At 35.6% G+C, this 20193-nt stretch overlaps 6 protein-coding genes across 8 annotated transcripts; 4 read left to right on the top strand and 2 right to left on the bottom strand.

Moving 5' to 3' along the window:
* Window positions 1–754: 754 nt before the first annotated feature.
* On the bottom strand, window positions 755–1780 carry LOC116176271 (josephin-1). Its single transcript, XM_031494755.1, has 3 exons — window positions 1436–1780; window positions 1208–1388; window positions 755–1160 (listed from the first exon to the last, which is right to left on the bottom strand). The coding sequence occupies exons 1-3, from the start codon at window positions 1687–1689 to the stop codon at window positions 915–917; spliced, it is 681 nt and encodes a 226-aa protein (XP_031350615.1). The 5' UTR covers window positions 1690–1780; the 3' UTR covers window positions 755–914.
* A 964-nt stretch (window positions 1781–2744) lies between these two features.
* Window positions 2745–4012, top strand: LOC116176704 (E3 ubiquitin-protein ligase MARCH5-like). The gene is given in 5 exon segments (XM_031495448.1): window positions 2745–3055; window positions 3106–3223; window positions 3226–3350; window positions 3397–3584; window positions 3631–4012. Coding segments are annotated over 5 exon segments (903 nt in total). The 5' UTR covers window positions 2745–2902; the 3' UTR covers window positions 3950–4012.
* LOC116176705 (2-aminoethanethiol dioxygenase) lies at window positions 3965–4931 on the bottom strand. The gene has a single exon (XM_031495449.1). It carries the CDS (start codon window positions 4777–4779, stop codon window positions 4099–4101), a length of 681 nt encoding a protein of 226 aa, XP_031351309.1. The 5' UTR covers window positions 4780–4931; the 3' UTR covers window positions 3965–4098.
* A 646-nt stretch (window positions 4932–5577) lies between these two features.
* Window positions 5578–6991, top strand: LOC116177058 (RNA-binding protein 34). The gene is made up of 5 exons (XM_031495921.1): window positions 5578–6070; window positions 6122–6264; window positions 6315–6538; window positions 6588–6722; window positions 6857–6991. Exons 1-5 carry the CDS (start codon window positions 5757–5759, stop codon window positions 6920–6922), a joined length of 882 nt encoding a protein of 293 aa, XP_031351781.1. The 5' UTR covers window positions 5578–5756; the 3' UTR covers window positions 6923–6991.
* LOC116177057 (uncharacterized protein C2orf42 homolog) lies at window positions 6971–10750 on the top strand. 3 transcript variants are annotated; one of them, XM_031495919.1, is made up of 6 exons: window positions 6971–7848; window positions 7897–8031; window positions 8082–8179; window positions 10061–10225; window positions 10272–10421; window positions 10467–10750. In XM_031495919.1, the coding sequence occupies exons 1-6, from the start codon at window positions 7098–7100 to the stop codon at window positions 10677–10679; spliced, it is 1512 nt and encodes a 503-aa protein (XP_031351779.1). In that variant the 5' UTR covers window positions 6971–7097; the 3' UTR covers window positions 10680–10750. The 3 variants fall into 3 exon arrangements, with proteins under 3 accessions (XP_031351779.1, XP_031351780.1, XP_031351778.1); XM_031495920.1 differs by having other exon boundaries at window positions 8076–8179; window positions 10284–10421; XM_031495918.1 differs by having other exon boundaries at window positions 8076–8179.
* Window positions 10751–16428: 5678 nt separating this feature from the next.
* On the top strand, window positions 16429–17826 carry LOC116177224 (retinol-binding protein pinta-like). The gene is made up of 2 exons (XM_031496133.1): window positions 16429–16654; window positions 16704–17826. The coding sequence occupies exon 2, from the start codon at window positions 16740–16742 to the stop codon at window positions 17589–17591; it is 852 nt and encodes a 283-aa protein (XP_031351993.1). The 5' UTR covers window positions 16429–16654; window positions 16704–16739; the 3' UTR covers window positions 17592–17826.
* The last annotated feature ends 2367 nt before the right edge of the window (window positions 17827–20193 follow it).

Genomic DNA, 20193 nt, shown 5'->3' with positions numbered 1-20193 from the left:
AGTGAACTAATGATAATAATTGTATAAACACACCAAAAGGGATAGTTCAAATGAAGCCCTGAGTACATATACAAGACCAAAAAGATCCAGGTCCTTTATGACAAATCCAAAAGAAAACCCATATAGGAAAGAAAAAATGGAGTTACAGTAACAGCCTGCTGCAGGAACCTAGTGATAATGAAGCAGGAAATGTGAAGGATACATTAGAGAACTTATCATAGACGACACAAAAATTAAAATTCCAACCATTTAAATCTCCAGGATTGGATGGAAGAGGTTGATCTGCTATCATCCAGTTTGTTTACCTACACTGTAGCTGCTGCTGCTTGAATGAGAGTCACACGACCGGCAAAAGCGTTTTTAGGCCAATAAGCCCAACATTTAGTTGTAATTTTTACTTGATTTTAGTCCTTCCAATTCACCATTTCTGTATTCTCACACAATAAACTATATTAAAAGTAAGTACCTATACTTATGTTAAAAAATTTATTTCAATTAAAGTTTCACAATAGTTCACAATATGCACAAATATTAAAATATCACAATACGTAAACAATCCAGAAAATATTGTTTCAATTCGGTACAAACTAGACCATGAATTTTGTGCACGTAAGTAGTTACTTAGAAATTAAAACCGTTTTAGGTTTCCACAACCAAAATACAGAACTAGGTAATACAACACTTCGCTTGCATCTCAACATGGAATAAAAACTGGTGTCTTAAACTGCGTGAAATACGAAAATCTTTACACGCATAACACTCTCTCCGGTTTCTTTATTTGCACTATGAAATATACATCTAACAAAAAATGTATTATCAAAACTTTTGAGAATTTGGCTTAAATTAAACAGCCAGTAATATGATTCCGAACCGTTTAGGTTGAAATTAAAACATGCAACTACTGTAACAATCTTTCACCAATTGTCAGTTAGATCGTCTGTCTGTTTATCACACAGGGGATTGATTGTAACATTTACACCGTCACTTACAATGTCTTTCAGTTGAACTATTTCGGCATCACGTTCCCTGACGTGGTTAGTGTATACGGTTTTATTTAAAAGCCAAGACTGGTTGCTATCAACTTCACTTTGAACAACGAGAAAAAGTTCTTTGTCTTTACACTCTAACTGCTCTTTCAAGTATTCTAACAAGTCTTCACTCTGCAAGAAAATAGTGTAGAAGAATTTTAAGAAGTTATACCGTTTACGTTTCCGATTATTTGTGGAACATCTAATTTTGAATCTAAGTTATAAAAGAATCCGTTAATTTGTCGTAACGTAATCCAATGTCTCCGCCTTAATGGTAGCATAACGAAACCAATTTTGTACTCACTGGGGACGTTTAAAATAAATCCACAAATATTATCTAAATTTAAACAGCTCGGATCTCTGCAACAGAGGTTTGTCATAAGCGTCGCATCAAATTGTCGTTATACTTTCGTTTATCAAACCAAATTGCTTCGTAACCTTTGCATTGTAAAGCCTTCATTATAACGTTTATGTCGTAGTTTCCTAAACCAAATATGGATCTATGAGGATTAATCCAGACATCGGGAGAAAGTGAGTGGCAAATTGTGTCGAGCTCTAATTTTGAAAAATATCCCTTAGTTTGAAACAAATTGTTGAGGGCGTGGAGGGCGCATAGTTCTCTAACTTGTTTTTCGTGATAAATACTATCACTTGAATTCATTATTTATAATTTTTTGTCAAAAATTGTTCATTTAATTTATTATTTAGGTTATTTTGGTGGGATAGCGATGTTGCCACTTTTCTGCCAGTCTGTGGCTACCATCTGCTTCGTTATAGTCACGTACCTACAAGGTGCTTCAAAGAAAAAGAGATAATATTCCCACAAGCCACTAAAATGTGGAGAATCGTCGTTGGAGTGAAGGTAGACATGAAAAATCCGGAATTTGTAAATGTTTAGCTAATAGAAAGTAAGTTTTTTGAAAAACCTTATTATTCGTAGAAAATTTTATGCTTCAGTTCAAGAAGTCCTCCTCAAAAAATTTGCTTATGCGAACGAGTTGCCAAGGAAGACGAGATTAAAAACAAAACGTGGGCGAAGGGAATCGCCATTATGGCGGCTTTCGTACAAAATACAGCAGGTATTTGCAAAAAAATACTAATTCCCTTTTACTAACGTTCCAATACTAATGAGTGGTTCTTATGTATAATTACAGTCACGGGTCTGTGCCCCTGCGTCATTGATTTGTAAATCATTTTCAGACCTATCTATATATCTACGCCGAAACATTGCAACATATAGCAGGTGTGAAAATCTGCACAACACCGAAATTAATTCACAAATCAATGACGCAGGGGCACAGATCCGTGACTATAATTCTAAAAAAAGATTTGTTAAAATTCCTGAAAACAGAATTTCAAAATTCGAAACCGGCGTTCGTGAGTTATCATCTGCACAGACGGACGGCCGGACGGAAACTCCAACATCATGAACTCGTTTTTTGTCGTGCAAACGACCAAATTTTCATCAGTTAGTTTCTTGGCCATTGTTTATTACTTATTCCTGAAAACCGAATTGGAAAATTCGAAACCGTTCCAGAATTATCATGTACACAGTCCAATCATGAACTCGCTTAGGAGCTCGTTAGTAAGTGTACCTTCTCCAAAGAATTGTGATTTATGCCCGTATGCCATTTAAGTAACTTTGTATATTTCATATGGGAGAATGTATAAAAATGTCACCAGTTTCCAATATTATATAATAAGATTGACAACGTTGTATTTATGATTAACTTGACAATTTCTTCATTTTTGACAACCATTATCAAAAATTTTCGTATAAACTTTAAAAAAAATACTGTCATGCGGTTTTAATAGCCTAAACCAAGTGTTCGACATGTCTTCAACATAGCAGAAGTTTCATCAAACCAAAAACTATGACTTCCACCAGTAGCACCGATAGCGATCCCGAAACTTACCCCCTTGTAAGTAAAGAGTCACGATACTGCTGGGTGTGTTTTGCGACAGAGGAAGATGATTTGGAAGCGTCCTGGGTACAACCTTGCAACTGCCGTGGCACCACAAAATGGGTAAGCTAATGGAGAAGTTATGGAAACATTTTGTGTAGTAGAGAAATTAGGTTCATCAGGCTTGCATACAAAGATGGGTTGATGAAAAACAAAAGGGAAGTAACTCGGGACGAGTTACGTGTCCTCAGTGCCAAACGGAGTATATAATTGTGTTTCCCAATATGGGTTTGTGGTTATTATGCTGGATACTGTCGACAACTTTATATATAAAGGATGCCCTTTCCTTGCAGCTGGTATAGTTGTTGGTGCTGTTTATTGGTGTGCCGTTACATACGGGGCAATTACTGTGATGCAGGTGTTGTAATTTCAAAAATTATTGTGTGCTCATTGTTCCATTTCAGGTCGTAGGCCAAAAAGAAGGTTTAGCTGTAATGGAACAATCTGATCCATTGGTTTTATTAATTGGTTTGCCTGCCATACCAATCGCTTTAATCGTAGGCAAATTGATACGTTGGGAAGATGCAGTCTTAAATTTCATGAGGAAATATGTCGCGAGAATTCCCCTGGTTAAAAATATATTACCTTTTCGGTATGGTAATCACCATTTTACAATGCGTAATTATTTTTGATTGTAGTTTGGATGTAGTGCCTAATGTGACTAGAACAGATAACGATATCCCGCCTTTGTCTGACCCAGTTTCAGCCACTAGAGTGCTTTGTGGTGCATTACTGATGCCGACAATAGCCAATATCTTTGGAAAGTTTTTCTTTGACACAATTAAATCGAATTTTCATCGAACAGTATTAGGCGGATTGGCATTTATAGGCATAAAGGGATGTTTAAAAATCTACCATAAGCAGCAACAGTATATACGACAATGTCAAAGGAAAATATTAGATTACACCGCTACAAATATATCTAACTTTATGCACGGTAGCGATCGACGAAACTAAGCAGTTAACACACACTTTGTTGATAGATCCATATTTGAAAATATATTTTTTAATAAACTGGGATACATTATTTCACTTATAAAACAAATTGACTGGTTGTAAAAATACATAATCACAGTTTGAAACAATTCAAATTTATATGGTAGGTTTTACGGTACTTGTGGGCCTGTGTAGGGGAATGTGTCGTTCCAATACCAAGAAGGTGCTTCTATTTTTTCTAGTTTAAAAATACGAGGTTCCATTTCTTTAATAACTTTATAATAAGTACATAACCGCGGTCCATTACCCGTGATAGGTGTTCTATATGGTGGTGACAACACATCTAGAAAAGCAGCAGGACCTCCTACACTTTCAATTTCGTGCAAGTTTCCTTTATTAGGATCCAACATGCAAGGTTCCGAACTCGCATCTGCTACCATCTCCAAATTCCTCTCTGCCATAACACTATCCGACTCCAGTCGATTCTTGTGTTGGTTTTCACTAAGTAATTCTGTATATAACGAAAAACTGGTGATCCTTATGGTACCCGCGATCACTTTTATTAATCCGTACATTTGTGGATGATCGTGTAGTGGTAGTCGCATCCCCGGTTTCAATATGAAGACTCCCATAGAGACCTTATCATCCTCAAATATGTCTATGTAAGTAACTGGCGCTTTGTTTGGTCTCATCCACAAGGATTCTTTCATAAACTGTGGATGTAAATCCACGTCGTCCGCAGTTATTTTGTCAAGAACAGCATGTAGAATTTCTAAATTTTGGTGAAATATTTCTTTTTTACAAGTAAAAGTGGTTATGGCTTGCTTAAAAAGTGCACTCATCTGAGACATCCTTGGAAACTGCTAAATTTACTATTACGTACAGTGTAGGTATACATAAGTACACTAATTACAGTGAATAATTGCACAAATAATTTAGATCCATTTTAAATATAATTAAAAATAGTGACGAGTAGTGTAACCTATTATCGCAAAGTGTAATGACATTAGGCAGTGGCTACTGATGCTTGTGGGGCGGTGTTGCCATGTTCTTTACCTCTTTAGGATGTACCAGAAAAAGTAATTCAAATTTTTTATGTTTTAAAGCCCGTTTGTAACGATCACTTATTTAGTCAAATTTTTAGTCTTTTTTTTCTTCAATAAAGATAATGCTATCCTAAAAATGTCATAAACGATGAAACTGTATGTAACATTCCATAATATTGTCAATTTTGTAGTACCTGTAAAATGTAAACATTTGTACATAACCTATGTTATATTAAATCTGGAGACTATATGGCCATAAATATTTATCTTCTGTAAACTAAGGTCTCTATCTACTGTCAACGTATTATAGTGAGCTTTAAAAATGAATATAAATTTAATTTTAATTTTACAAATTCCCTATAATCTGTCAAAAGTTACTAAAAAATTGAAGGAAAATAGGACAGGTTCTAAACATTACAAAAATAGGACAGCTTTCAGTTCCTAAAATCACTACCAAAAAATTGATCAAAGTTGATGTATGAAATGTTCAATTTTTTTGTTCCTAAAAAAATTATTTAAAAATTGACTAAATAAGGGATGGTTACAAACGGGCTTAAGGGGCATTTAACGTGTATATTTTAGAATTGAACATATGCGTTTTATGTGCAAGAGATTTGTATGTTCAGAATTAAAATTCACGCACTTTATGGAAAAAAACTCCAAAGTACCTGTCAATGTTTAAGATCTGGCAACCATGGTATAATGCCTTTGTTATGGGTTGAACATGGCAACGTTGGATTAATGAAACATAACCTCTATGCCATAACCTCAATATTTCAAAAATGCTGGCCAGTACTCATAAAAAACCTTCCAAAAAGTTAAAGAAGCAAAAGTTAGTCGATGCAACAGGAAAAGACCAAAATAGCACAAATGCCCATTCTTCAGACGTTGATGTGAAGTCACGCACGTTATTTGTTGGAAACGTGGGGGTTACTGCCAAAAAAACACATTTACTAAAACTATTTCGACAATTTGGCAAAGTACAAACTGTACGATTAAGAGGTATCACACCGGCCGATCCCGGTACTTCGAAACGTTTGGCTGCCATCAGAGAATCATTCCATCCCAAGAGAACATCTTGCTGTAGTTACGTTGTGTATGTCCATACCTGCCTTGACCCCAAATCTCATATTGCTACACTTTTTAGGTTCGAAAATCGCGAGGATGCATTAAATGCCTGCAGTTTGAACGGAACAAAATTTAAAGAAAACATTTTACGTGTGCAAATATGCGACGACAATGCCGAGCTAGAACCATCCAAAGCATTATTTATAGGAAACGTCCCCTTCGGTGAGTAATCACTGAGATCCGATACCCAAAGATTCTTACTGTAATTACAGATGCGGAAGAAAACGATCTGTGGAACACGTTTGAAACTTTCGGGCAAATAGAATCCGTACGTTTAATCAGAAATTCCGAGACGGGGATGTGCATAGGCGTAGGTTTCGTTAATTTCAAATCCACCGATGGCGTTGCACTTGCATTAATGGCGGACTCTGTACAAGTCAAGAATCGTGAGGTGCGCGTCCAACGTTACGCGAGGACGAAAATGAAAAAATGGCAGGTGTGTTGAATTACTTTTACAATTTGCAATTAAACGGTGCTATCTGTAGACACAGCAATCCGAAGTAAAACCTGTTCCAAAGAAAGAAAAGAAACCAAAGGAACGAAAACGAAAGGAAGCGGATAACGCGAAGGTGAAGAAGAGTGCCATTTTCCAAGGTTCTAAAGTACATCCGCTTAAGCAGGTAATTTGTTCAAGCATTGATTAATAGATGTAGAATAGTATCTTCTTTGGTGATAGTTGACCGAGTGTTAAAAACTAATGCCACAGAAGAATACAACAATAGTAAGTAACCCTACTAATTATTTATATTTTTAGAAAAAGAAAAGGAATAAGAAGTTATCAGAGAGCCAGAAAATGATCCAGCAGATTGCTCCAAGATGAATCGAAATAAATTAAACAAAGTACTTATTGTTAAAATTTGGACAAATACATTATGCATTGCGATATTTATTGATTGCTTTCATTGAGTGTCATCACCCGATCTAAATTTATATTGTAAACTTATGGGTGGTATTTTTAGATATTTTATTTTAGATTGTTTGGTTAAGATTCGTAAATGCTAAGAAAAGAGTTAAAAATTAGGAAAAGTGTGTTTCAACCTTCGGTACAGTCGAGAGATGTATCACACTTATTACTAAATTTGGGAAAAGCAACGAAGCGAGGCATCAGAAAGTGCCACAAGTGCGGTGTTTACAATGGCACCAAAAGTTTAACATGCAAAAACAAGCAGTGCGGTACAGTGTTTAGGGAGTGTGAGGAGAAGGAGACCACTTTAAACGCCACAAAGCTTCTGAGTGGTACAGCCCGGCAGGTTTTTTCAGTGAAAGTGAGGGGGAAGGGCCCAGATTACCGAGGTTTTGTCCAATTACCGGTGGTGGAAGGGAACACTGTGACTGAAGAAGCTGATGTTGCTTTGTCTGAAGTCGCGCTTTGTTTTGTGGATTCATGTCAGAGGCTGTTTGATGATTCAATCTTGAAATGTCACGAGATAGAGGGCACTCGAGTTGTGTCCATTTGTATACATATTAAGTCAGCTTTAAAGAGTGTAAACGTCGCTGTACCGATTGAAACAAAGAATTGTCTATTACATTCGTTAAATTTCACTGACAATATAAAGCAGCAGTTATGGTCATTGTCGACAGAGACCAGAGGTGCGCTGGTACAACGCGTTTCCAAAACAGTCGTGGCAGTAAAATGTCAAGTTTCCCCCAAGCATCCTTTGGGCTACCTACATTTTACATTTTGTACGTCAAAAGGAAACAGAGTAATTTATGATAAATTCTTCTGCAACTGTTTAAACATCAAAGGTACGTTTGCTTCATAGTGAGTAGCATTATAGCTAATTTACACTGTAGGCTATGGCAGCATAAGTAACAGTGATGCTATAAATCGTAAGTGTATCCATTTCTATGCGTGTATTTGGGCCTTTGCGAGTGATTTAAAATTCGCCGAGGAATTTATTGACTTTCTCAATATAGAGTTGTGTGTCGGTAGGTATATTAGCTCAGTATCCTCAAAGTGGATGATGTTATAGCTTTAGGGAAGCCACAAGAAATCAAAAAGCCACCATTGATTGAACCTACCATCTCCAACTCGAGGAAGCATTTAAAAACATTGCCTGGAAATATGTCGGAAACCGTAAGTTAATGTGTCCTTTATAGAAGCAGTTAGCAGACTACAACATGAATATTTCTGTATTATACCGGGAATATTCAAAAAGGTATACTTGAACATGTATTAAATATATCTAAAATATATATAAATTCCTTGTAAGAGATACTGGGGATATGCGAATATAGGAATATATTTCAGATACTCTGAAAATAAGCTTAAAAAATATTCTCCATTTATTCTGAATACTCTTAGAACCTGATGCATATAAGTATACACCACTTTTGGCGAGATTTTTGGGATACTCTGAGAATAAACTTACAGAATATTCTCAGTTAATTCATGGAGTATGTATAGTTGACTAACCTCTTCCGAAATATAACAAGTTGGAAGTAGAAAGAGAAGAATGAATTTGTCTCATTTTCCTCATGTATATAAGCTTATATACTTATATGATTTTCCTATACTTGTCTTTGTTGTCTCTTTATTTACCTTTCAATGGAATTTAATTATAAATGCGAGAAGACTCCGAATGACACTTGCCTAACGAGGTTTTTCTATTGATATTAATAAATGCACATCTTGTTTATTTATTGCATATGAGTACCTACTGGGAATTAAAATTCCATCAGTTTACGTATTTGCTATATTTAATGTTTATTCAAAGGAATCTGTTTTTCATGAGTGGATAGTTTTCTCCAGATATTCAACTAAAGCAATATTTTTTATTCAAAACAAATATACTAGAGCACAATGATATTTTACGGTTTCAAAACTTTTGTATTTTTAATAAAGTGTTATTATTTGATTTATTTTTAGGGGACATTTTCGGAAGAAAAATTCTTATGTGAGGGTTTTGTCCGTTCGTCTGTATGTTCCTCATCTAACTCGAGAACGAAAAAAGATGTCAAACCTTGGCCAATCGATTTCTACGAGCTCAGTTTAATATGAGCCGGATTAAAAGTCGGGTTTCTTGAAAATAGTATGTGATTCTTCATATGTTGTATGTCGTTCCCAATCAATTACTGATAATATAAACCCTACAATTTAAAAAATACTAATGAAAGGTATGAACCCTTAATGCAAATTACCATAAAAATTCGGTAATTGCTGGCAAATGTGTATTCGGCTCATACGCACAATTTTGGGTAGTTTATACTTTTAGATGATGTAATTTCAATGTAATTTCTTTTTTGCATAGTGATTTTTGAGTGACTGTAAATCGCGTATCTCAATGATATTTTTCAGTTATGAGTTATTAAGGATCACCATGCAAAAAAATTTCGTGTACAACACGTACGTTGAAAGTGTCTTTTTTTCATGAATTTGCTGAAAAACCGAAAAATACCTAGCCAAAAATCTCAAAAAATAATTCGTTCTAAAATAATAGCAGCATTAAATACCCAAAATGACAGAAATATGCTCTTAGGCGATTTATTAGATAGATTTTATAAAGGATCAGGTTCCTAAATATGATGGAATTACGGAGGAGGCTATTTCTTGGCTTATTTTATGACTAAAAGTTCATATAAACATATAGGTCCACAAACGCTTCGTTACCACGAGCTACAGAGGGTGTTCAAATTTCAAAATGTTTTAAGTGTTTTCTTAATATCTCCTTCAGTTTTTGAGATATTTCGTTCAAATTTGAAATATAAGTTACGCCGAAGGCCTTACACAATTAGTCATTGGCAGAATCTACAGGTCTACTTTCCTTGTGATGCTTAAAACAATATTTATATCCAATATGGTGTAAAAATGAAATAGAATGAATGATGATAGGTACTTCAGCAATTTATAAATAAAATAATATAAGTTCATTGGGTTTATGAAATTAATTAAATTATCCCATTAATTGGATTCATTATACTTAGGTAACCTACAGTGTACCCTTTGTAACTTTTACAGGTGACAAAACCCAAAAGTAGCATACAAAAACACTACTTTGTCACAAAGCTGGACGTAGCAATGCAGTTCATTGATTGGCTATCGTCGACAACCGAAAGAATCAACCAATGCATAACGAACAACAAAAAGGAGGGCTTACAAGTTCTACAATCATATATTCCTCTGGTAAGCCAGCTAAAACAATTTTAAAATCCTACTATACCATATTAAGTCATTTCATCAGTCATTCTTTGTGCTGCTACAAGCCAGAATCCATCAAGACGAAAAGCAACATAACTTCTACACGTGCACCGATTCGACTGGAATTACATACATCATTCGCAACACTGCATACCTGAAGAAAGTGTTCGACACACCTCAGGTATGTAGAAGAATATTATAAAAACAGTTTAATTGTATTTCGTAGATATCGCTGCAACTCGTTCAAGTGCATGAGGAAATTATCACTCATAGTGATGGCCCTCATTTGTTTCTTGAAGATAAGATATGGTACCTTAAAGTGGGTATGGCGGAAAATGGAGGTCCTTTCACACCTTTTACGTTGAATTGGGCACCGAGTGTTTTACCTATCAGTAATTTTGGAAGGATGGACGTTTTGTTTTATGTTGGATGTCGATGAATATTTACATAAATTTTGCTTATTATTTCCCTTTGTTGCTATATTTAAGTATTAATAAACACAAAAGCCAGTTTCATTGTTCTTTATACGTTCCTGAATACAAGACATTGGTCTGACTTTGAAATATAAAAAGATTCCCTCTCCTCGCTTATCTCTAAAGGTAAAACCTTGGTATAACCCTCCAGACACCTTTTATTGAAAATACACGCATTTTATTTCAAGACATATTTTTGTTTCTGTTCGCTATAAAGCGGTATATGTGTGCATCTTCCTTTGCTTACCAAAATATGAATTCAAAAAATTAGACAACTATTTTCCTTAATTTGAGTTTTTCTCTTAAATTTCATTATGTAATAAGAATAAGTTTTATGCAGCTATATCCAAAAAGGATAGGTACCATAAAAGTCTCTTTAAACAAATGTACTGCGCCATTTTGGTTATTCAGAGTGATGCAGGAAATGGAAATTGTAATTTTTGGATTTTGAGTAAGTTGAAAAGTTAAAACAACAAAACCAGAGCATACTCGTATTTATATTTGAACATTAAAAAAGTAAGATTAAAATAAGGAACCAAAAAATTGCTTCGTCGTGTTGGATATTCAGTGTGAACTTGAGATTTTGACAAACCACTTTTATGACTCAAAAAGTTGCGAACCTTAAATTGAAGCTTAAAAAAGTTTAAATTACTGGATATTAAATTAAAGAAATTAGATTTGTATGGGCTACCTCAGTTCACGCACCTAATAATGCAACACAAACGAATTGTTCAATAGTAATTGATGCCTGATCAGCTATATGGTAAAGCAATTATAATTAAATTACCTACTCCTTGGCTCATTGGATTCATTATATTTAGGTAACATCGACAGTGTGACTTTGTGACTATCATAGATCACAAAACTAGCAACCAGAAGTAGCATAGAAAACACTACTACGAGCTCCTAGCGAGTTTATAATTTTGCGGTGTCTGTTCGTCTGTCCGTCCGTTAGCACGATATCTCGATAACGAATGGACCGATTACGATAAAATTGTGTAGGTGGATTCTTTATCAAATTTGTAGATCGGAGTTCGCGAATTGGCAATGTAGCCCAAAAAATAAGGAAGGCCCTTTTGACATCTCGGTAAGTTGTGAACCGAATTGCATGAAATTCAATATGCGTATAGCTATAGCCATATAAAACGCATCCAAATATTCAGCTTAATCGATCAACATTCACAGTGCCCTTTTCGCATCTCGACCATTTATAAACCGAATTGCAAACTTTTTTATTTATGAAGGTATTTAAATGAAATTTGATACATAGCCACTTGGAATAAGAGCAAATTTAACGCCAGTTTCAAAATTTGGTTTTGCGCATGCGCAGTGCCAACTTTCTTATTTATGGAGTCATTCAAATTAAATTTGATACATAGCCACTTGAAATAAAAGTAAATGTAGCGCCATTTTCCAAATTTGGTTTTGTGTGGGATGTATAGTGCCAACTTTCTTATTTATGGAAGCAATTAAATAAAATTTCTACATATACACTTTAAATAAAAGCAAAACTAACATCAGGTTTAAAATTTGGTTAGCCATATCCAGGAGCTCGTTTTCTATATTTGTTTAGTTTATTTTTTCCTTTAATGACGGTTCCAAGGTATTTGAACCTTTTTTTGCATTATTCATTTATATTTGTGGTTCATTGCGTTCATATTTATTTGACTTTGATTGTTGCTACAAGTCCGTTTATAGTTAGAATTAAATTGTTGAAGTTTTAATAGGTTACTCATTGAATAACATTTTTTTTTGTTCAATGCTTTTGTTAAAATTGTCAGCGATCTCTGCACTTCTTTTCTAGACTTTATGAATAGTTTCATTTTATTTATGAGTTAGTACTAGATATCCGGATCATACTCGGCTAGGTATATATCTGTCTTCTAAAAGGTTATGCGCCCAGTATACCGCATCTGCGAATAAATTTCAAGCATTCAAAAGTTGTCGTTTGTGCAGATAATTTTTTCGAATTGTTTGTCATGAATGAAAAACTGGTGTCGTTCGTCAAGTTGAATGCTTCCAACTATGACAATTGGAGCTTCAAAATGAAGTTATTGTTACTAAAAGAAAAATGTTGGGAGGCTATCAGCAATGAGAAACAGGAACCAGTTACGGTACAGTGGAAATCGAAAAATGAGCTGGCAATGGCACATATTGGATTAGCAGTTGAAGATAACCAGCTGATACATATTAAGAAAGCTGAAACGGCAATGGAGGCTTGGAAAAATCTAAAAAGGGTTCACGTCAAAAACACTCTAAGTACAAAAGTGTGTCTGATGCGAAAAATTTGCCGTATTCGTCTCGAAGAGAAGGGTGATATGGAGACACACATCGCTACGCTAACGGACCTGGTAGAAAGGTTGAATGCAATGCAGGAAAATGCAGTTCTGGATGACCAGTGGTTAGTGGCAATTTTATTTAGCAGTCTCCCTGAGGAATATGAAACTCTAGTCACTGCTCTGGAGGCGAGGCCGGATGAAGATTTGACCCTGGATCTCGTAAAAGGAAAATTGATTGACGAGTGGCAGAAAAGAGTGAATCGTGCGAGTGATGAAAACAGCAACGAGACAGCTTTGCATACTACAACCAGAAAAGAAAATGATAAGTGCTATTTTTGTAAAAAAGTGGATTTTCAAACTCAAGCGAAATACGAATAACGAGGTAATAATGTTCAAGGCACGACTAGTAGCTCTAGGCTATAATCAACAATATGGAAAGGAGTACGACGAAGTGTTCGCACCAGTTGTTCGTCAAACAACATTTCGGGCGCTGATGTCAGTCGCGGCAAAGTGAAGAATGGTCGTAAGGCAGTATGATATAAAAACGGCGTTTCTAAACGGCGACCTTGAGGAGGAAATATTCATGCGACAGCCGCCGGGGTTCGTCGTCAAAGGATCTGAAGACAAGGTCTGTCGTTTGAAACGGAGCCTGTATGGATTAAAGCAAAGTGCTCGTTCGTGGAACAATAAGCTTCATCAAGTACTGGTAGGTGATGGCTTCAAGAGAAGTGAAGCTGATCCATGTTTATATAGCGAGCAGGTTAATGGAAAACGATGCTACATCCTAGTTTACGTAGATGATTTAATCATTGCTAGTGAGGAAGAAAAACTCATCACGTTGGCTGGAAGGATATTAGAGAGAAACTTCGAGATTGTGAGCTTGGGAGAGGTTCCGAATTACGTCGGTATCGAAGTGGAACGTGATAATGCTGGGGATTTTCACATTTCGCAACGAAAATATATAACGGATATCGTGAAGTCAGCTGGTTTGGAGGATGCTAAGTCATCTCCGATTCCCATTGACGTGGGATATTTCAAGCCAAATACTGAAGACAAGCCACTTCCTGATAATACGGAGTAGGTACCAAAAGCTGGTGGGAAAATTGCTTTTCGTGGCTGTTAATAGCAGGTCAGATATAGCTGCTCCTGTATCCATTCTCAGTCGTAAACTGTCGAATCCTACGCAGCGTGATTGGAATGAACTGCGACGAATTGTACGATATCTGAAGGGGTCGATCAACTTGAAGCTTCGTCTAAGCAATCGTGGCGATGATTCTGGTTTGGTTGGATATGCTGATGCGGATTGGGCGGAATGCCGAAATGATAGAAAGTCGAACAGTGGATTTTTATTCAAATTCTGTGGCGGTACTATATCATGGGCATGCCGCAAGCAGACCTGTGTTTCATTGTCAACTGCGGAGGCTGAATTTGTGGCCTTGTCGGAGGCATCACAAGAGGCAATATGGATTCAACGACTTCTACATGATCTCGACGAGGACGTTCAAAATATACAGCTTAACGAGGATAATCAGTCTTGTCTGAAAATGCTGCATACTGAAAAATTTAGTAACAGGACAAAACATATTGATACAAAGTACAATTTTGTCAAGGATTTGTATCAAAGCGGAGTAATCCAGTTCATGTACTGTCCATCGGAAATCATGGCGGCAGATTTACTCACCAAGCCTGTGGCACGCGTTCGAGTTCAACAGCTTAGACGATTGAATGGACTGGAGGACTAAAAAGCCAGTGTTGAGGAGGAGTGTTGAGAAAAATAGCAACACTAAATATTTTTAAATAGATCAGTTAGCACTGAGAGATCGAGTAATTGTTTTAAATAAATTTGTCAGTGTATTTTTATGACAAATAATTATAATCTTGTTTTAACTACGTGTTCACATATATCTGTCTTCTAAAAGTTATCTATTACAGATCAGGCAGAAAAGGGCCCTTCGGAGCTCACAGCTTACATTACTGGCTTTCGATACAATCGAATTGTACTTAATTACTAGGTACATTTGTTTGATAGTCATTTAAAAATTATAGCTCCGTTCTTTTCTGCGGAAGGTCTGTCTTAATATTGACGTTGATCCCATTTTTGCTAAAAATTTATTTAAATTTAATCTTTGACATTTCAGATCTAGATATTACAGTGTCCTATTTGTAGTATTTTGAGATCATATATTAAATGTGCCTCTCGATTGTGATATCAATTCTTGTTTATATTCTACCCTGTCCATTATTTTATTTCTTTAGCTTATCAAGACCGAGACACGGATCTCTTAGTTTACGTTGTTTCCCATTTCGGTAAGTAATCTCTTTTCTCTTTTGAAATTTACTAAAGACTAAGTGGCGCCTATCTGATCTACCAGTACTACATTTCCCTTTCGCTTCATTTTTGCTAGTGTACGAAAACCCGTTATTTACCCCAACCCACCTCTACTTTGCCTTTGTTACGTTTGCTCAAAGAAGAAAGTGCCCAACCTCAGGTGTGTAGAAGATTAGAAGAATATTCATAAACATTTTTTAATTGTAGGTTTTCGATAGATAGGTACTACTGCAACGTTCAAGTGAATGAGGAAATTTTTAGTCATAGTGATTAGTGATGCCCCTTATTTGTTGTTAAGATAAGATATGATACCTTAAAGAGGGTATGGAGGATAATCGAGGTTCTTTCACACATTTTACGTTAAATTGGACAAAAACTGGTTTACCTGCTAGCTTTTATTGCTATTACAGTTGGGGTACTTTAGCATCTGAAATGAGATTTGTATGAGTTGTCATACCTTATTAGTACATTGTTAATCAATTTTATTGTTTTGTTCCTTTTTTTTGTTAGCACAGATTGTGCGAACCTGATTTAATTTCGACATGTACCTGTACCTAATAGGTTTGAAATTAAACAATTGGGTATTAGCGGTTTCATATTGACTATTTAAAGAAGCTATTGAAGAAAAAAGTTAATTGATTTTCGTCATTTAACCATGACCTCTCTGAATAAGGTTCTACGTTCTACTGGCGTATCATCTAATTATATACAATTATTAAACAGGATACGAAGAATCGCATACGATTTTCAGTAGGAACAATTTTTACCATTCAGCTCACATTCGGAAACCAGACTTTTAATCCGGCTCATATTCAATAGCACTGATCCTCTTTTTTCGTTCTCGAGTTAGACGAACAGACGGATGAAACCATTACATAGGAGGAATTGTTCATTTAGAAGAGAATGAGGATAATCGCCAAGAAGGTCTGATTGGTTGACATTATCCAAATTTTGGGACAGCCTACACAATTGTGTAAACAACAGCAACATGTACAACCATGTGTATACAGTAGCCTATTATAGGCCACGTCTATTTAAATAATGCACAAAGGGTACCCGTATTCACAATCCTTGTCCCACTTTTAGTTATCTTCTGCGTATTGTTGATGCGTGAAAAATTGTTATTACGTAAGAAGGATTATCATTGTTTATCATTGTTTTTCTCGCGGAGTACCTTTGATTAAGCCAATTGTAGGTAGGATGTTCTACCCACTTATAATTATTGACATTTATTTAACTAATTAAAAGGAATTAATGTGATTATGGAATTCCGCCTTCGTTTGCAATGACACAATTAACCTATTTTATTTGCTATCGCTTCAAATTTAAATAAGTAGGTACGTAGCTTCTCAGTCGATAGTAGTTATCATAGCATTCAATAGCACAATGAAATGAAACTCCTTTAATCGGTGAACAAAATGGCTATTTTTGTGTATTCTAATGAGATTGTAAAGCATTACGCTGAGAAGTTTTTAAATGAAACCGAGGAAAATTATAATGCCATTATCGAAATAAGGCAGTGGTTGGATACTTTACCCCATTTAAACGCGAAAAAGGACGACAAATCGATTTTATGTTTTCTACGCGGGTGCAAATTCAATTTGGAGTTGACCAAGAAGAAGATGAAAAATTTTTACGTCATGAAAGGTGAACGTACCGAATGGTTTGTCGACCGAAACCCACTCCTGCCCGAAATTTCGGAACTGGTGCGCATGGGTGTTTTTGTTCCGCTCAGAAAATTCAGCGATAATAAAATGGTGGTTATAATACGAACAGCTACGCATGATCCCAAGGTGCATAAACAAGATGACGTATTTAAGGCGGGCAAAATGGTGCTGGACGTCGCGATTCAAGAATATTACGAAAACGCCACGGTGTTCGGAATTTGCGCCATTTTTGATATGACGAACATTTCTTTGGCCCACGCCAAACAGTTACCGCCCAGCATGATCAAGAAGGCAGTATTCGCCTGGCAAAATTATTACTCAAGGCCCAAACAGTTGGAATTTATAAACGCTCCAACGTACATTAACGTGATATTGAGTGTCTTTAAAAGTTTTATGTCTGCTAAACTTCAAGGAAGAGTAAGGGCGCATTATTCAGGGTTGGAATCCCTGCATAAGGTGGTATCCAAAGACATTCTTCCTGTGGAGTACGGCGGAAGCGAGTCTACCATGGATGAGCTGATACAATATTGGCATCAGAAAGTGTTGCAGTACAGTGATTGGTTTAAAGAGGATGAAAAGTATCGTGCTCAAGTAGAAAAGTAATTTTTTATTTGTTCCTTGTATCTACATAGCCTTGAATTGATTGTTAGTTTTTTTAATTGTTGTCGGATATTAATGAGAATCGGTGCTTTCGTTTGTTTGTACCTTTTTCCCATAGATAGTTGGCTTGTATTTATTTAAGCATATTATTTTATTAATATTTAGGTGGCTACTGGCTACCTATAGCACTATTAATTGTTTATCTATTTATTTGTATTCTCAAGCAATAAAGACAAAGGATAGATAAGTGCGTATTAAAAAAACCTGTTGATTTAATGAATGAGTATGGTGCCATTTTGTTTCAAAATTTCATTTTTACCACCCACAAGTTAGTAAGAGAGGTAATTGTATTGAGGTAAAAGATGACCCCCCTACCCCTGACATTTTTGACGGAAATACACGTTTTGAGGCACCAGGAACCCGAATCAAACAAAATTTCGATGATGTCTGTCGGTCTGTGTGCCTGTATTCCCATTTCCAGCTTAACTGCTGAACCGACTGGAACCAGATTAGGTACATTATATTCTTGGACATCAAAGGAAGAGCTAAAAAGCTTTTGGGCAGAATGGCGCATGCGCAGGTGTGCGGGTGGTATCTGTGCTAGCCACAGCAGATTTTTTATAGGGATAGGTTTTCAAGTCAATTTCATACCTACTAGGAAAAAGACGTAGGTCTGTACATAATAGGTATGTAGGTAATTATAAATTATTTAAAACCTATTTGACAGGGTTCGAACCCGGATTTTAGTAATAGGTACCTAGGCAGGTTTTTAATCATGAACTAAATTTCACGATGGGACAGATATGTACCAACTAACTTTACGTCTTTACCTATAGGTAGGTATGCGATATACAGGACCGTAGAGAGAAACTTGGGGCCCGGGGAGTTGTTAAGCAGGAGTCCCTTTTTAGCGCATTTCCACAAAAATAAAACAAGTTAGAAAGTAATCGTAAACGATTTACATAAAGCGCATTTCCACTTGCATTCATTTCCCATTTATGAGATGCAACTTCTGTTAAAATCGTAAAAATCCGGCCACAAATATGAAAGATAGCGTTGCACATGGGCAATCCATTTTTGACGTGTTACTTCAATTTCAGTTTATGAGAAGAATTTCATTTCAATGCTTTTCTAAATAAGAAAGTTTGAACTGCGCATGCGCAAACCTAAATTTTTAAACTAATGTTAGATTTTCCTTTGTTCCAAGCGCCTAAGTATCAAATTTCACTTAAATGGTGCCATAGATAAAAAAGTTGGCACTGCGCATGCGCAAAAGAAAATTTTGAGACTGGCGCTCGATGATCCTTTATTCCAAGTGCCTATGTATCAAATTTCGTTTAAATTCTTCCATAAATAAAAAAGTTGGCACTACGCATGCGCAAAACCAAATTTTGAAACTGGCGTTTGATTTTCCTTTATCCCAAGTGCCTTTAGCTTATTTAGAAAAGCATTGAAATGAAATTCTTCTCATAAACTGACATTGAAGTAACACGACAAAAATGGATTGCCCATGTGCAACGCTATCTTTCATATTTGTGGCCGGATTTTTACGATTTTATAGAAGTTGCATCTTACAAATGGGAAATGAATGCAAGTGGAAATGCGCTTTATGTAAATCGTTTACGATTACTTTTTAACTTGTTTGTGCTTAAACTTACCTATTCCACATTACTTTATTCTACTATAATCAAGAACTCATAATATGAAATATTTTATTTTAGTGAAATTGGTATGCTTTATGGATGTAAAAATTTTATTCCCAAAAAATCATGCAATGAGCCCCTTTTCAAAATCCGGGCCCAGGGGGAATCCCCCCCGTTTCCCCCCCCCCCGCTCCCCCCTTCTTTCGTCAGGGTCCTGTGCGATTATATTTAATTATATGCTGTAATTACAATTTAACATTTTAGGTGTCATTATCATTTGATACACTTCGTTCTCAATTACAACTTTCAGTCTATTTTTTCCTACGTTTGATGAAGTCTTCCATTATTATTTATATATTAGGTAGATTTAATATTGATAAAAAACGATTTACCTTATGGTGGTTGCTAATACCTATATATAACCAATAAAATATAAGTATATTAGCAAACACCATAAGGGAACTTTGTTGATGAAGGACTCCATTTATTGTTTGAGTGATTATTAATATATGATGAATATTAATTGAGACTCAACAATTTTTTTAGTTTCGAACGGCTATCGATTTCGACGAGAATGTCATCTTCAGACCGAGCTGAAAGATTTTACATGAAAACGTAGATAAAACAAATATCTAATTACCGTTTAAATTATACAATTGTACATAGTATGTAGTCTGTTGCAACCTTAATCTAATAAATAGTTGCGGTAAAAAATGGGTATAGTTTTCACCCCTAAAAAATGAACATCGCCGTCGGCATCATAATGTAGAGTTTGAGATGGGAGGTAAGTAGTATATAGGTAATGAAATAACACTCCCAATCTTCCCCTCAGTTATTTATTTACAATTGGGAGTGTTCTTTCATTAATTCAGTATCACATAGGGGCATAGATCAATTTTAATTTTGCAAGTAGTAGGTAACTTTAGCTTAGCTCCAAATTTTTATGCAAATCGATGAATTTT

This window comes from Photinus pyralis, unplaced genomic scaffold (genome assembly GCF_008802855.1).
Source record: "Photinus pyralis isolate 1611_PpyrPB1 unplaced genomic scaffold, Ppyr1.3 Ppyr1.4_LG7, whole genome shotgun sequence".
Taxonomy (NCBI): Eukaryota; Metazoa; Arthropoda; class Insecta; order Coleoptera; family Lampyridae; genus Photinus; species Photinus pyralis.
This window is presented reverse-complemented; position numbering and strand designations above follow the sequence as displayed.